The sequence below is a fragment of the Diadema setosum genome, chromosome 20 (assembly GCF_964275005.1).
Source record: "Diadema setosum chromosome 20, eeDiaSeto1, whole genome shotgun sequence".
In the NCBI taxonomy this organism is placed as follows: Eukaryota; Metazoa; Echinodermata; class Echinoidea; order Diadematoida; family Diadematidae; genus Diadema; species Diadema setosum.
The window spans coordinates 18825438-18843728 of NC_092704.1; the positions used below are offsets into that span (position 1 = coordinate 18825438).

The window sequence follows — 18291 nt, forward strand, 5'->3', positions numbered from 1 at the left end:
TCAGATTCTTTCCTCCAAATTCAGAATGGTTGGGAAGTCTGAGGTTGTCCTCCTAGATCACATTTCTGACCTCACCTTGTTTGCCTTCTTGCTCTGTGAAGCCTGAGGGACAATCTTCATTGAGGAGATGGTATGAACAAGGTTTGCTAGGAGCGATGACGAGTCAAACCATGTTGACATATCACTGTCTACTGGTGGTGACTGACAGGTTGGCTTCACACTGGGAAACTGAATGTATTGCAGAGAGGCAAGTACAATAAACACATAAGTGTAAATATGGTGAATTATCATTCTCTTTGGTTTAGATCATGTAATATAGGCAAATTCCACTCTAATTGTTAATTATGTGCAATTTCTGGCTATTTCTTAAAGTATATTGTATCGCCATCAGAACAGATTTCAGTGTATCTTTCATTTCTCAATCTAAAACAGATTGAGTCAAGGTTGAAGATTATTATCACCATCACATTGAAACTATCTCACATAAAAATAGAAAAAGGATGAAAGATTCATGTGCTTACAGTACAGTATGCAAATCTGAGCTCACATCTGGTGTTGGTGTTTGATATTATGTGTATATCATTGTCACATTAAAAATTCATTTCTAGTCAAATTCGTGTATATTAGGCTAATCACTCAATCAATTAGGCAAGTCATCATTTGTAAGTGCAGAAAGAGGGAGACAGAGAGTAAGGAAAAGAGAGTGAGAGAGCAAGAGAGAAAGTGAAAAAGAGAAAAGGTGTAAACCAGGTGGCAATGCTATGCGTACTGTGCCATCGATGACTGAGACTTTAACTATTTTGCATGTCAATAATTAGCTATGCGTATGGAGACACAAAGTAGCTCCAGTCCGGGAGTGCCCTGTAGATGTTGTTTCAAGTCTTTTTGTTTACAAAATTCCTATGATGCTTTGGGAATGAGAGGTCTTTGGAGGCACTAGATTGTATACAATGTAGTTGTCACAGTGAGAATGAAATCATATTTATCTTTTAATGTCATTACTGGTGCATACTTTTATTTTTTGTTTCCCCAGCCCAACAATTTCATTTGAGTGCATATCTACCCAGAGTATGTATGGACGGAGTAATATGAATGCCTATCAAAGCAGATGAACAGAGTCCATGGATGAAAAACAAACAAACTAGAAATGTCGCTAAGGCGACTGGCATGCCTCCGCCATAATGCATGATTCTCCTAATAGGTCTATAGTACATGTGGACAATGTGTGATTACATTTTCATAAAATTGGCAAAATATTAAAATGACAAGTTTGTTACAAATATGTTGAATGTTCACCTTCCTTGACCTAGGTTTAATTGGATGAATAGGAGAGCATGTATTTGGGGATTTAAGGACTTTAACTTGACTTTCACCCATTCATAAGTTTATGCATTGAGTAATTTTCAAGGTATGGAGAAAAAGTGCAATTTCTGTATTGAAAAGTACATTGTTACCATTTTCATCTGGCCTTTGACCCTAAAATTCTAGGATAATCACTGTCAGGCAGAACATGCATAAATATGTAGTAAGTTTCAAGATAACTTGAGCCACTTCCGAGATATGGAGGAAAAAGTTAGTCCAGCACTTTCCCTTTATCTTTGACCTTTTGACCTTTGAGGCCAAAAAAAAAAAAGTTTACAGAGAATCTCTGTTAGGTTATACATGCATATATCAAGTGTAAAAAAAAAAAAATCCAGCTGGCTTTGCATAAATATGAGGGAAATAGTAAAATTTTGAAGTGTTGCCCTTGACCTTTGACCCCATGAACCCTAAATTCTCTAGATAATCACTGCCAGTCAGTACATGTATATATACTATGTTCCATGAAGATACCTTGAACAATTTCCAAGGTACGGAGAAAAAATTGAAGTTTTAATATTTTTACTTGACCTTTGACCTCATGACCCAAAACTTTCACCTGAGAATCTTAATTGGGTAACACATGTACACACTAAATTTCAAGAAAATATTTTTAGGCATTGCATAGATATGGTGGAAATAGTGAAATTTTACGTACTTGACCATGACCTTTTGACCTTTGACCTTGAGCATGTGCACCCAAAAGTTGACAGGCACAACTTCACCCCCTAATACACATAAATGCCAAGTTTCATTAGGATACCTCAAAAAGTTTTTTAGTTACGCTGTCCACAAAATTCATTACGGACGGACGGAAGGACGGACGGACAACCCGAAAACATAATGCCTCCGGCACCACTTCGTGGCGGAGGCATAAAAATGAAATAAACATGATGTAAACATCATTGGACACTTAGTAGGAATGTGCAATGCTGCGTGGTAAAATAATGTGAATTATTACAGGATCCCACTGGTAGTGGAGATGGTGTTAATACAATAAAAGATGAATGCAATAGTCGTGGTGACTGATCATTCACGGATAAATGTGAGAAGTGTGAGAATTAACACTCAGAAATAGAATTTCTGGAAAAGAAACCGGACCAAGCACGGGATCATGTTTACGACGAGACAGTTGTGGGACATAGGCAAGACAGTTGAACAATTCTTTTTGTTTCCAAACCCAGTTTGTACTCTTCGTATGTAATGTCATAATTTAATTCATTTTGGGGTGAAACTTGGCTTCGTGCTTTCTGGGTGTCACAAGCTCTTGATTAGTTAAACCATGTAAATACTGTCACAATTAGTTTTTAATAAACTGTATATATGTTAAGGTGAATGGCACGAGTGAGTGTGATTGTTTCATGATTTGAGCCTGCCCATGTGACAATCATAATTTTATATATATCTTCTTATTTTTTGGTTATAAGACAAAAGTTACAGTCACTGTGGGTAATTTTCATAAAATGACACTTGTTTGTTTCCATTTGCCCTATATGCATGACAGAGCTGTCTTATCAGCCCAGATTTTGATTATAGCACATAACATGGAAAAAATAAATGTGTTTCACCAAAAAGTCTTCTGGCATCTGATGAAGGCAAATATTGCTACCAGCACACGATACCGGTGTATGATGGAAATAATATTGCGACCCTCAGACCAGATTGTGAGAGACAATAGCAATGTTAACTATCTTGGTGTGAGCAAATTTTTTTACTATCCATCTCTTAATCTCACCTGATAGTCCACTGAGCACTGTAAACCTAACCTCAGCAAGGTGATGCACAAACATAGTACTGAGTCACTAACATTCTTGTCTTGCATTGCCTGTAGAATCAAAGGAGTGACAGAAATCATTTGAATAATAAGTCACATTGTTTAAAAAAATTCAAATCCATTTTCTTTATGTACACTTGAATGAGGAGTGGATATGACAAAAATATTACACCACTGTGGAAATTTGTCAACAGCTTCTGCTGGAAAGTGAGTATACAAGACAAAATTATGATTACATGATACTTCTATTCACTGTGGTCTCTACCATAGTCATGTAGCAGACTACACTTAAAGATATTGCCTTTTTCAATTTCAATATCCCGCTGATGCTGGAACAGGAACCAAGTAAGGAAGACATAAATCATCATGGCTACTTCCTGCAAAAGGTTAATTTGACCTGAAGTCACACATATCAATGTAGATTTTAACTCATCCACGAAGTAGTTGAGTTGAATATCTTGTTTAAATGTTACACCACTAGGAGAATTAGTTCAAGACTCTTCAAATTCCATTCTTCAGTTCTGACAGGCGAATAATCCCTGTGATCAGCTCTGGGGCGATATCATGCCTCTTTCACCACCTATCCCTTCATAACAGTGATTCCCTCCCTATCAAGCAGAGCTGAAGAAGCAGTTTGGATATTTGTGAAACAATTTTCTTTGTGGTTTTCATGTAAATCCTGTTGACCAGACATAGAGTGCAGTACCACTTCATATTCAAGTTGTATACCAATTGGAGAATAGTTCTGAAAGTGATGACATCAACTTTTCTGGGAATGTGGCCGTAACAAATGTTACTGTTTCATGAAAACATAGGAACATCAAAATGTCATAACTTTCTTACCTCCACCAAGGAGATTATGTTTTCATCAGCATTGGTTAGTTTGTTTGTCTGTCTGTTTCCAAAATTATTCAAAAAGTTTTGAACGGATTTGGATACAATACAATACAATATTGGTATTTATATAGCGCTCTTACAAAAATGCAAATGTATCACAGCGCTTCACAAATCCATCTTACACTTGGGAGGTAGGAGAAAAGGGAAAAAAAGTACAACAGACAAAGAAGAAGAAGAAGAAAAAAAAGTACATAATGAATCAATCAGTTATTGAAAAGGAAAGTCTTCAACGATTTCTGGAACACTGGCAAAGATTCCCTGATTCCCTGATACTTTGAGGCAGTTGATTCCATAGGCGTGGGGCAGCTACTGAGAAGGATCTGTCTCCTGTCCGAGTGAGAGTCCTAGGGACAGATAGGCGGGTTGGGTCTTGGCCTGACCGCAAACCTTGTCTTTCAGATTGGTGACGTGAAAGTAGAGTCAGGAGGTAAGATGGAGCACAATTCTGAAGGCATTTGTACGTGATTGACAGGATTTTGTAGGCGATTCGCTTTTGCACAGGGAGCCAGTGTAATTGCTGAAGAAGAGGAGAGGCATGGTCACGCTTCTTGGCTAGAAAAACCAGCTTTGCAGCTCGGTTTTGCCAAGCAGCTCATTTCTACCTATAAACACCTGCTGAAGATCACCCTTATTTCCCAGTGATAAAGAGGCCTTTCTGCTGTGTCTCTGAGTCTTGGACAAGGACAAGGATGAGGATGTTGACTGTCTTGGACAAGGACAATGACAATGACAATTGTCATTGTCATTGGATGAAACTTACAGAAAAAGTTGATGACATGGAGAACAGATGATTAAATTTTAGTAGTGATCTGGACAACCATCTGGATCCAGGATACTTTTTTCATAATTTTTTTTTTTTAAAGGACCATTATTGGCAAATCAAAATAGGGCCAACAAATGAGAGAGTTCAAGCTGCGCGAATTTGAGGTGTGCATATGCGCAGTGAGCGTGTGCACTCAAGGCCCAGAGTGCAGTAAGCACTGCTGATGCACGAGGTAGACTTTTTTTAAATTGTCATTGTCCAAGACTCGGAGACACAGCAGAAAGGCTTCTTTATCACTGGGAAATAAGGGTGATCTTCAGCAGGTGCTTATAGGTAGAAATGAGCTGCTTGGTGGAGGTCTGCACTCTCTGAGTGTTTTTTTAGTGTAACATCGGATTTTGATGAAACAAAACCATTCCGTCTGTTTGCTTTTACTCATTTTATTACATGCAACCTGGACATATAGTGATATTGCACTTTGAAAAGTTTTCTAATCGATGCCACACAGAGAATGAGCTGCAAGGATTTGAACACAGGATGTTGACTGATGATGGATTGACTCACTTTATGAAGTATAGTGAAGATTGCTGCATGGAGAACCCTGGAGTGGAGAAGCCTTCTCAGATCCTTGTAGACAGGTTTGATTGGCTTCAGGGCCTGGTATGGGGGCCATGGGTGGGTGGTGCCACGGTAACATCCTGACTGTTTTAGACTGTGGGTTGGGAAGGACAGATACATTTCCTCACAACATTTATGACCGTACTGATTTGACATATACAATGAATGGTAAAATAACTTGGCTAAAACCACTAAATATGTCAACATTGATACTGGTTCAGTGGCAGATCAAGAGGGGGGCGCAACCGGTGCACACCCCCCTTTATTTTTCGTTAAAAACAAAGGAAATAAAAAGAAAACTAGAAATGTCGCTATGGCGACTGGTATGCCTCCAACATAATGCATGATTCTCCTAATAGGTCTATAGTACATGTGGACAATGTGTGATTACATTTTCACAAAACTGGCAAAATATTAAAATGACACATTTGTCACAAATGTGTTGAATGTTCACCTTCCTTGACCTAGGTTTAATTGGATGAATAGGAGAACACATATTTGGGGATTTAAGGACTTTAACTTGACTTTGACCCTTTCATAAAATTATGCTTTGAGTAATTTTAAAGGTATGGAGAAAACATGCAGTTTCTGTATTGAATAGTAAATTGTAACCATTTTCAGCTGGCTTTTGACCCTAAAATTCATAAGAGAACTACTGTCAGGCAGAACATGCATAAATACGTACTAAGTTTCAAGATAAATTGAGCCACTTCTGAGATATGGAGGAAAAAGTAAATTCAGCACTTTCACTTGATCTTTGACCTTTTGACCTTTGACTTTTTTTTTTTTTTGGCAAAAAAACCCCAAACAAACTTCCCAGAGAATCTCTATTAGGTTATACATGCATACACCAAGTTAAAAAAAAAAAAGTAATCCTGCTGGCACTGCACAAATATGAGGGAAATAGTAAAATTTTGATGTGTTGCCCTTGACCTTTGACCCCATACCTTTGACCCCATGAACCCCAAATACCCATGATAATCACTGCCAGTCAGTAAATGCATATATACTATGTTCCATGAAGATACCTTGGACAATTTCCAAGATATGGAGAAAAAAGTGAAATTTTACCATGTTTACTTGACCTTTTGACCTTTGACCTCATGAGCCCAAATTTTTACCAGAGAATTTTAATTGGGTAATGCATGTAAACACTAAGTTTCAAGAAAATATCGTAAGGCATGGCATAAATATGGGGGAAATAGTGAAAATTTACATATTTGACCTTTGACCTTGAGCATGTGCACCCAAAAGTTGATAGGCACAACTTCACCCCCGAATACATATACATGCCACATTTCATTAGGATACCTCAAAAGGTTTCTTAGTTATGCTGTCCACAAAATTCATTACAGACGGACAGACAACCCGTAAACATAATGCCTCTGGCACCACTGCGTGGCGGAGGCATAAAAATGAAATGAAACTCGGAAGTGGCACCAGATTTTTACCAGAGTGGCACCAGATTTTTACAAGATTTTTACAAGTTTCACAAGTTGCGCCCCCCCCCCCCCCCCCCTTTACAGAATTCCTGGATCCACCAAAAAAAAAAAAAAAATAAGATAAAAAGATAAAAAAAAAAATCAAATAAATAATTCCTGATTGTGTCTCAACCTCTTGAGACAACTGGACAAATGGACCAAAATTTAGAAGCAATGCACTGAAAATTGGAAAGGTATCAGCAGTACACAAAAAAGAATAACTGTGCCAGTTTCAACTAGAAAATTATATTCAGTACAAATAACAAATGACGGTCAGGAAGTTTGATGAAAGAGTATTAGTAAGGAAAGCAAAAGGAGATCTCTGACCTGAATTACATTTGGAATAACAGCAATAAAGTTACTCGTCACAAGAGTGTCTTGAAGGTGAGGGTTAATGTAACCTAAACCAACCTTAGAATTGTAACTAAAGATTGGTCACAATTAAAGCAATAATGATCACTTTTTTGTCCAAACAAAGTCTTGCAAATAAACTTTGATATGTACTTGTAAAGGAAAACAAATGACCATAAGATAATTGCCATTTGGATCCAGTCATCTTTCTTCCACTTACAGTGGGCTCAACAGAAAGAGCAAATCATAAGAAATTTCTCACACTAATTTACAATACAATATTGGCAATATAAATATAGGTATAAAAAGTACACAGCAAAGTTACTAAAACCACAATAATTACAATCATAATCCTTAGATTATCTCCCAAAATATACACGTTTTGCTGCTGTGTCCACTTAACATTTTCTGCATTTACATTTTTTTACATTAAACTGTTACACAAAACAGACTGTTGTAACAATGGTTTGTTTTATGTTCCCCCCCCCCCCCCATGGTTTAAAGTCACTATAAAAGGGCCATGCAAACCATCATTATATTTTGATCAAAGCCAATAGACAACTGATAGTTTTCCATCGCCTGTAAGAAATGGCATTTAATTTGTGACCACCTGAGCAGCAAACTCACTGGTCTGTGTATCTGTCTAGTGCCCCCTGGAAGTCCTTCCTCTGCATGGATCTCAGCATGGTCCGCAGGGGGTCAAACTCCTTCTGCCACACATTGGCCTTGGGGGAGTACTGGCCCTGCTGCACACCATCCAGGTCAGTTAGGGGGTCTCTGTAATCAGCAACCTGTGAAAAAGGATGGGGGTGGATTGAATACTAATCAAGAATATGTCTCCACTGCAAAATACTTCTTGCCAGATTATGGATAGACATTTACTACAGTTCTTCCGAACCCAAATTTATTTGAATCCCTTTTATTAAATAGCTGTTTTATTGCATACACATATGAATACACTAAAATAAACCACATGGTGTTAAAAAAAGAGGAAAAAAAGTGGGTGGGTCTAATGCACAAGGGCACTATACCCCCAAAGTTGATTGATGACCGTCAACTATGAAAATTCAGAACTGCTCCTTATTCATTAATTTGCACACACATGTTGCTATAATAAACAACCAGCAAACTTTAAAATGTCAGAATGTACAAAAATTAATTTCACTTTGCAACTGGCTAAGACCATGACATAACAAAAACAAATAGTCTATCAAGCTTAAGTCATGAACCATACAAGAAATTACCGCGATAACAAAATCATATAATTATGTAAACCTCTTCGGATTTCAGTCAAATCATGACAATCTGAGCAGAGTGACAGTGTTAACAATCCTGCCATGTACACAACTAACTCATCAGGATGGCTTACCTCTGTGAGCAGCTCATCAAAGTTGTTGTCTGGATTAATCAAGCCAGTCTTCTCTGGGATGTGTTAAATGGTGGCATTAAGGACAAGCATTTGTGTTCATATGAGCTGTTTCTACCTTACTATTACATACCTCAGAACACTCAACTCTTCTCCATGCTGTGAAGTCACCAGAATATCAAAATGCATGCTGTATCAGAATTCAAGTGTTGCAAAGCAGTGCCACTCGATACAAGTCATGCATATTGGCGAAATGGCCATAATACACCTAAAAGTAACACTTCTCTGAGCTCTAAATTACTCTCTAAAAGATAGGGACTCCAGGAGTGACTTAAACATTTTCATATTTACAACAGAAACACAAAACCTCACAAGGTATTGTAAACGCATTTGTTTTCCAACAGAAAAGCAAGATCAGTGTACAGCACAGCAACCACTGCCCATACATGGTATGAGCAAGTGGCTGCGATACTGTGGTGAAGAAAGGATATCTTTTCCTGGAGCTGGCTGTGGGTGCGATCCTGCATACATAGAAGGCTCACCATCTCGTCTCGCATCAACTCACTCTCAGTCATACCTGCCACAGGTAACAATTCAAGAGGTGAAAGGTCAGAAAGAACAAACAAAGAATAATGCTAAACCTTAAGGAATAAAACAGTACTGGGAAGATTATACAAGTCAATAGGACTAGGGTCAACCTTCATAACACTTGTCAAAATGGACAACACTCCTGATAACTACATTGATATGAAACAAGCAGAAAGAATTTGGCACAATGTTGCTAGGTACCTTGCAATAACCTCACAAGAGAAATTGGACTAGCTTTATACACTCAAGAGAGAGATAAAGGCATTGTTGAGTACAGGCAGTTGCCCTATGCAGTCATTGCATTTAAGATATGCAGTATTACTAAAAGATCTTGTATCTAACTGACATTACAGACAAAATAGAGATGAAATCTAAGTACAAACAAGGAGATTAAAAAAAAAGAGGCTGACTCACCAAGATGTGTTCTGATGCTGACAAGCATTGCAATGTGCTGAAGAGCTCCCTCTATCATTGGCATAACACGGTCTGGTTCTAGGTGACTTGAGGATCTGGCAGGATCCATGGAGAACCAATCCAGCACTTGAAACCTGTAGTTTAACAGAAAACAAAATAAAATCACAGCACATGGTACATCACCAAGCCAACAAAGATTAAAAAAATGCCAGAGCTTGTATATGAGTTAAAATCACAGTAGAATGCACTCAAATTAATTATGTATGCTCTGGTCTTGGGTGTTCTGTTTATGCAATTTTTTTTGTTGTTTATCTCAAGATAAAAATCCATCTTCACTTGAAAAAGTACATGGTGCAACATGAAACAAAATATATTGCCGGTGTGCTCAAAAGCTCCTAGGGAATGCCTCCAAAAAGGTACGTACATATTAACCATGAGACATGGTGCCAACAAAGCATAACATCCAAATAAGTTATCAATGATTCACCAACCTTTCAAATATGGTCTTGATAACAAAGTCTGGGTCAAGAAGTGAAGCACACACCTGCAAAAAAGACAACTTCATTTACATCTCATTATCTACTTTTCATTGGAAATATTAAAAAAACTACAAAACTAGAATTAATAAATGTCTTAAGGCTTTCACCACAAGGGAACCAGAAAGCAGTTTTCTGAAACTCTACTCCTTGTGGTGGAGCCAAATTCTTGAAGAGGTTGGTAATTTCATTTAGAAGACAAAGCTAATCATTCTTATCAGAGGGTTTCATTGCAGTCATCTGTAGAGGTACTCCCTCAGTACAGATTTTTTTTTATACAGGTTCAACAATATAACTCACAATGATCACAGTTATGCCACAATATAATAATGCTGGACTTAAACAAGAATGCATTTCCTTTGCTTATACTTTTGCATCCTTTGTGATGTGGAAACAGGCAAGGTTTCTCCGTCATTCTCACTATAGCAGGCTTTCAAGCAAACCTGAGAGATTGGAAAACTGATGCAAAAAAAAAAAGAAGTAAACTACTGGGTCTTTTTGGGAGACACTAAAGAAGAGGGGGATGAAGAAGATTGCAAGTTTACAAGCAGAAATTTCTTCATCACTTTCACTGTTCCTGCTGATTGTCCCACCAATGAATACTTTTCTCTATGGCTGCCACTCTTATAGTTAAGTTAAGAGCATTTCACTTTTTAAATACTCTACCTGAAAGCATCAAGCATTTAGATGCAACAATTCATATGTGCACTTAATTCAAATTTCATATAATTTATTTCATTATTGTGTTACCTTTATTTCTGAGGCATCTGAGTGCAAACAGGCTACAAACGTGACATGCACTCAATAAGAAAAATGCATTATTAGGACATTTATGATAAATATTGCTCACCTGAATGAAGTAGAGATCAAGATCTCCCATGGAAGCACAGAAGTGGCACTGGAGATAGGTCATGGCTTGACACTTCATTTGTACCCCATTCCTCACCCACATGCCACAGAAGATCTCACTTAGCTTGGCCTACAGGTGCAAAGAAGGTAGTCATTTTTATTTACCATTGTCATATCATACATCCCAAGATCTGCATACATTGTATTTCTCTACTACAGGAAAAGTATGGAAGACTGATAGAACAAAAGCAATATTAACATTATTATTCTTATAGATAATAATAACAAAAATGATGAAATCAATTTATCATAATACTAATAATTTTTGCATCATATTGCAGCTTTTAATACTGTTGTGATGTTGAAAGCACTTAACAGCCTGGTCATCGGAATTAAACCTGTAGTGACTGAGCACTACACAACACTACATCCATTCACTCACTGAAATGGTGCATTTCATCATGCTATCACACTTTGGCATACACTAGCTAAATCTAGTCAATGCTAATGACAGGGACACAAGTAAAAATCATTGTTTACATGGTATTGCAGATTCAGCGTGATTTACAATGTGTGACATGCCTTACATCACAGGTCATTTCACATGCGAATTACAGAAGGCAAAATAAAAAGGTTTATTGTAGTCCAGGACTATTCTTCAACTTTATTCATTTTGCTCTGTCAATACATAGCAATTCTGTGGCTCAATTCAGAACAGCCTGACCAATTAAACCAGCTGGCTTGTGTCCTATCATCTCTTTCCCTTCAGCACATTTACACTGCCTCATATTGACTACTTTCATTCATGGTCATCATGTTATTCAGTATCTTATCATACTACACTTGATGTCTTTTCATTTGAGAATTAGGAAATCAATCAAGCAGAACTTCACACAGTAAAGATAATTTCTTGGTCTCTAACCTGTATCTGAAGGGGAAACATCATGAGTCTTGTCAGCAGCTCTTTGTCCAACTTGAATTTATCAAAGTCCAGTCCTTGGATGTTAACAGCCTGATGCCACAAAGACACACAAACAGGTATGGGTTCATATGAAACTGTTGCAAAAATTGAAAAACCCATGAAATGATGCTGATAAAAGAACCAGATAACAACATAGATGATATCATTCCAGCTATTTCCACTTTTACTATATAAACATTTTTGTCAATACCACAAATCTCATGATCCTTATCAGCATGACAACAACAATATTCATGGCATGAAGTCGAATGGGAGGCCTTGGTATTCTTGTGCAAGTATAACATTATGCCATAAATTAGTGGCCTTTACGTAATTCACATTTTGATGAAGTTCAGTGTTCTCAAGGACCTTTGACCCTCTTTGCACACAGAAAATATTCTACCTTTATTCCCATCCACCATATCAAATATCATCATTAGAGTTCGTAGTACAAGTTACGATAGGTATTCTGGCATCCTAGTGATCTTTGACTTGTCATCCATCATTTGGTGTACCGTGACTAAGTGTTCATTCATTTCTAGCCTTCTACCAATTAAATCATCACCGGACATTCCAAACTTAGGGTCAGAAAATCTAATTGTAAGCCCAAGTTCAGTGACATTTTACCTTGGGAGATTTTGCCCAAATCTTTAAAAATTTGTATATCTGGGCATTATGTAGCATATCCTATGTATTTTATCCATCACTTATACACAATTTTATACATTAACCTGATGAGGACGGACTGATTTTGCTATAACCCGCATTTCCCATTGACACCTGTACGAGTGTACTCGGGACTTGTCCTCAACGGGTTAACCAGACCTAGGGCATATTCAAGCATTTTTCAGGGCAGATGACTTAAAAAAGAAGAATCATTATCTATTCCAGCTACATATGAAGAAAAATGGTAAGATAGGGAGGTATACAGGCACAGCATTCAGGTCAATATTGGTGAATACAGCACAAGAGATAAACGTTACCTGGCTAAGGAAGATGGTGAAGTAGCGAAGGAGAGGAAGGTGGAAGGACACCTGGAGGGGGTCGAGCTTCCTAGGCAACTTGCAGTCAGCCACCCAATGGCAGAGCTCCTTCAGACATGCCTCCAGCATGCCCTTGGTGAACTTGGTGGCATTCTATTGGTTAAGGAAACAAGAATCAAGAAACCGCTGGTATCATTTTTAGGAGTGCTGTAGTTGGCAGAACACTGCAGCATTTGGAAATGTTTGATCAATTTTGCTTGAAAATCATCTCATATTTGATCCAACTTTAAGCCAAAATGATCTTATAATCTCATTGTCTAAGGTTTTGACTATTAGTTTACATCATATTCTAAAAAATGATACATAGATAAACAAAACACATTTCAAACCTTATCAAGTTTTTAAAAAATGTAAAAGACTTGCAAAAATATTTAGAAATATTCAGAAATATTCAATAACAAAATAGAAATAAATTCTTGGTATTGTACAAAGATAAGCATGCAAATATCTCCTCATGGAATAGATGAGTCAGAGTCAACATGACTCAAACTCATTTCTATGACTGCATATGTGTACTTACAGGATCTTTACAATGGACTGCCATCTGCCACATTGGAGCAGAGCAAGCCTCAATCTCGGCAGAGAAAGCCGTTGAGTAGGTATTGGACTCAAACTCCACATGCTGGTTGAGCTCTCGCACATTCAGGTTCATACCTAAAATTTAATATGTTAAAAAAAAACACCAAAAAAAAAAACAAAAACAAAAACCAATGACCCAAGATTTCAATGACACACATTTTGAACCAGAATACCAAGAACAAAAGTATATATCAAGGTTTTTCACTGAATGTGATACATTGCCTTTGAGAAAGTGAGTATGAGCTGTGAGTAATTCCTGTAATATGCTGGTGCACAATTACATAACAATTTAACAGTAAGCAATGAAAGTTCTCATCTTTACAATCAATATGTATTTTTCAGCGAAGATGACATAGCTGAGGTGGTGCTGGTTGCACACTTAAAAGGGCATTGTACCGGTTTTTTATTTTTTTATATGTTGTTCTTTTAATTCTAAAAGACCCAGCGGTGCAAACAGAATCAAAATGTCATAACGATTAAGTCCGTAATTTAATGCTAAAAATGGAACTTTTTAGGTGAGAATTATGCTAATGAGCTGACGAGCCTGGATGTTATGATGTCACAGGTGCTCTCACTATTACTGATTACAAGTGCTCGCATACGCGTGCGTTAATTCGTATCGAGTAGCAGACGACGCTTAGGCCTAATCTAGCTAGCAGGCGGCGCTTGTGTACTGTTCTATCCATGTAGATATCTCAAATTTCACTAAACCAAATCGCACCAAAATTACAGGATATACTCATAGCATATTTCAAAGTATTCTCTTATATTTGAACGAAATCAGTAATCGAGAAGTATCAATATTGATGTCTACTTTCAAGTCGTCACTCAAAAAAAACTCACTCTTCGCCAGAGATCTTGGCGAACGAAAGATGCACAATCTAGAACTGAAGTTAGCCGACTAGTACTGTGCGAACGGGGAATTTACGCGAGAACTAAACTCAAGTGTAGTGATTTTTGCGACTTGTGTGATATAGGAACTACATTTTTCATTCAACTTACCACAAATAATTTGTAAATTTATTTATTGCCCCCGATTACTTGAAAGATTTGTCTCATGATATTAAATGGCTAACTTCAGTCTGTGCGTGCACAGCAGGTAGGTAGGGCCTGGCCGCAATCACTCGTGTTAGTCGTAGAGCAGATTATTTTTAGCGACGCCGACAGGAAAGTCGACATCTACACTTACGCTTCCCGACATGTGATTTGTTTCCAATTAACGTGAGCTGTTGGATATGAATCATAAAGTATTTCCTGTGAGTTTGGTGCCATTTGGCAAGGTGAATTTTGAGATATCTACATTAATACGGAAGTACGCTAGCACTATACCTACACCAGCGCTGGGATCGCGAAGCGGCGACACTGTGTTAGAATCTACGTGGTCAGGCCACTCTTCCGAGATATGGGTCCTAGTAGGCCTACTGAAACAAACTGTTAGATCTAACATTAGTCCTTGGTGTAAATAACACCACTATGAGATTTATCTCGACTACAAAACATCGGAAATCCATAAAGCAGATACCTTACCTGAAAAATCCAGCACAGGAACAACAGTGCCTGCAGGACAAGGGTCCAGATCTAGATCTGGAGTCTGGACTTTCGTCTGGACTTTCTTCAAGTTCTGGCAGCAGGGGTATGTAACGTTACGCTGTGCCTTATTAGCGCTGTGCACATAGAAACTTATTCTAGGGCCTACAGCTGCAATGTCGATGGTGAGTGAGTGTAGGGCCTACTCATCAAAACTTGGACTGCCACGTAGAACCTAATCCTTGACTGCTCAGTAATCCTAGTCCTAGTTCTAGTATTTCAGAGTCTATGTGTACTGAGTACCGTTTTCATCTAGCGTAAATCGTGCGTGCCATTGAAGAGAGTCTATCTACATTTGGATTTAGATTCACTCAGCCCTCATCTACGTTAGGTAGTTTGAACTGGCGAACCATCGCTCGATCATGATCATCAATGCGTAACGTTACTTACACACAGTCTTCTATGGGCAGCACGTTCGGATAACGATGCCAATTTCATTTTGCATATCTGGAATTTCCCCACAAGTTTTATCTAAATAAAAAGCTGTTGAAGAGATTGCTTTTAAAGATTGATAGATATTGTTTAACATGTTTATTATAGCTCCATATTGCAATTATACTAAATAACAGCTTTTGCAGTACTTCGTGTGAGATTTCATCAGTAAATTGGCATTATGTAGTTTGTCTTCCTAATGTCAGAGTTGTGCACCAAGAGCACCTGTGACGTAGGCCAAATTGTGTGGATCGTTCCATGGCTTGCTCGTTTTCATTTTTTTCAAAAAATCATTACAGGCTTATCTGAATTATCAGACAATTAGAAAATGTCAGTACAGTTTTCTTTTAACACTTAAAAGACTTGTCTGCAAACATTAAATTACCCTGTCCTCACTCACCCATGAAGTAGCGCAGGAACCTGGCCCACAATGCCATCAGATCCTGACTGCCAAAGAACCTGGTGGCCACTGACTGGTGAGAAATTATATTGGTGAGGTCACTGATGATTGGCCAGTAGCACTGACCCTTCAGGATACGATGGTCACAGTTTACCACCTGGTGTTTGTTCTGGCTCTTGCTGTCCACTCCTTCCAAAGATCAAGTAATATCAGAGATATTTTGAAACCACAAACCATATTACAGTTATCTCATTTTTAAAAAAATGCAAGCCAGTGATGCAAGAACAAAGAAACAATAATGAAAAGGAATCCTGCAGAACTGCAAAATCATTTCAGGTTCATATGATAAACTGCAAACTGACAAATGTGTTCACACCAATACAAGATTTAATTTTAGTGATTTTCAAAAAGATACAGTATCTGAAAATTTGAGTGTAACTACTGGCTACAATAAAGATGAGCAAGAAATATGGACAGTAATAAGTTTCTCTCAAAAGATATGTGACCCTGATAACCACATAATGGTCGAGAATCATGTAACATTAGGTGTTCTGGCTGAAATCAAAGCATTTGAATTTGTTCAAAACTTTACTATCTAAGCTACCTTAACCCTAAAAGGGTCGGGGGGATCAACCCCCCCTCGACATTTTTCGCGACTATTCCACCGCGCAAAATTTTTTGACTGCGCCATTCGCTGACTTTTTACTTTCAAGTCTCGCGCAACTTTTGACACCATTTTCACAAAAATCGTGCATACCGTTACGATGCTGCACGTCCTTTCATACATGCTTGTCATACCGAAAATGGTTCAAAAATGTGATTCTGTGTGTAAAGTCTATGCAAATGGAGTTCTCTCACCTTATTCTTAAGGATATGATTATTTTCACTTTCATAGGCTGAAATCAATTAATTTCAGCATAATTATACCTGAAATACGTTCTGTCATACATTTCGTGAAAAAAAAATGATAAAAAAAGGGTTGAAAAACAGAGAAATACAAAAGAAATTCATAAAACAATAAAATACTCAAGAAATTAATTTTGATACCAGATTTTTTTTTTAAGTACATTGTTAGGAATGCTGTAAAGAATGTTATTGCCAAAAATTAGGATTCTAGAAGCTTAACTTTCTGATTTAGAGCAAAATATATGATTTTATGCATATATTAGCATAATTAGTCAATATAATGAAAATTTCCTTTTTTTTTTGGTATAGTTTGGTAGATTACGCCACAGGTAATGCATGTGCCAATTTTCATGGCGATTGCACTATCAACAGAACACCCCAAAAAGCCCGGCCTGGTTAGGGTTAAATTGAATAAAACGGTCAAAGAATATTTCAAAAATAGATTTGTTTGTTTGTTTGTTTGTCATGAAGCACATTTCATTGGCCTACAGGGTTAAACTCTCTTATCTCCACAACACCTTGTTTTCTCAGATTGATTGATTGATTATGCTGAACGACACTATCAACACGTTTAGTGTTATTTAAGTGTCAAACAGTTTATTTTAATCTAAATGACTATGTTCAAACGATGTTTACATGGTAACAAACTTCTCATCATTTCTGTGTTAGCTTTTTGGACATGGAGTGGGACAAATTGCATATCACTGGGAAGCTCCTCAGCCTAGAGAATCTCAAAAAGCTGAAAAATCAGGAAATCAAGGTTTGTTAACTTTGTTCTACTTTTGTAGTGACAGGTCGCATATTTATGTTACTAACAATCATACTTTGACTTCAATGAAGGAGTACATCAGTGTCAGGAGAATAAGGGAAGTTAACACACCTGCCATGGGACATGTCATGGCTGTCTTCATGACCAGGTTGAGGGCACACTTGATGAGGATCTCCAGGAGATGCATCTCTTCAGCCATGCGCAGTGCCAGGTCTTCATTGCTAAAGAGCTGGACACTGATGTGCACCACACGGTTGGCCAGGAGATTGGGTGATCTCTCCTCAGCCAGGGACATAGCAATGCAGCCATAGTGCTGCACAAACGTCCTTGTGAAGAGTTCCTTGGGGAAGAGATTTTATTTCAAAATTTACTATGCAATATCAATATGTGACACCTAAACAGTATTATCTAGACGTTACATTTACAACATTTACAACTGAGCAGACTTTGAGCACTATTACTAAGACTAGAAAAGCACTCTAAGAGTGCAGACCTCCACCAAACAGGTTTTATAAACCACTGTTCTTGTTCTTCCATAGAGATCAGTGATTTTCACTCATGCATGCATGCCAAAAATAGCCCACTTTCCCATTATGGAAGCCTTTGTTTCCTCATCGA

General features: G+C 37.7%; 1 protein-coding gene across 1 annotated transcript in view; it reads right to left on the minus strand.

The window, feature by feature from the left end:
* Positions 1-18291, minus strand: part of LOC140243893 (E3 ubiquitin-protein ligase ubr3-like) — a 63653-nt gene that overhangs the window by 34519 nt on the left and 10843 nt on the right. The window contains exons 6-19 of the mRNA XM_072323562.1: positions 17785-18013; positions 15999-16187; positions 13521-13654; positions 12941-13093; positions 11919-12008; positions 10998-11126; positions 10103-10155; positions 9612-9745; positions 9099-9186; positions 8613-8670; positions 7871-8034; positions 5358-5505; positions 3095-3184; positions 76-228 (exon numbers count right to left, since the gene is read on the minus strand). Coding sequence (XP_072179663.1) covers positions 76-228; positions 3095-3184; positions 5358-5505; positions 7871-8034; positions 8613-8670; positions 9099-9186; positions 9612-9745; positions 10103-10155; positions 10998-11126; positions 11919-12008; positions 12941-13093; positions 13521-13654; positions 15999-16187; positions 17785-18013 — 1812 coding nt within the window. The remainder of the gene's footprint in view (positions 1-75; positions 229-3094; positions 3185-5357; positions 5506-7870; positions 8035-8612; positions 8671-9098; positions 9187-9611; positions 9746-10102; positions 10156-10997; positions 11127-11918; positions 12009-12940; positions 13094-13520; positions 13655-15998; positions 16188-17784; positions 18014-18291) is intronic.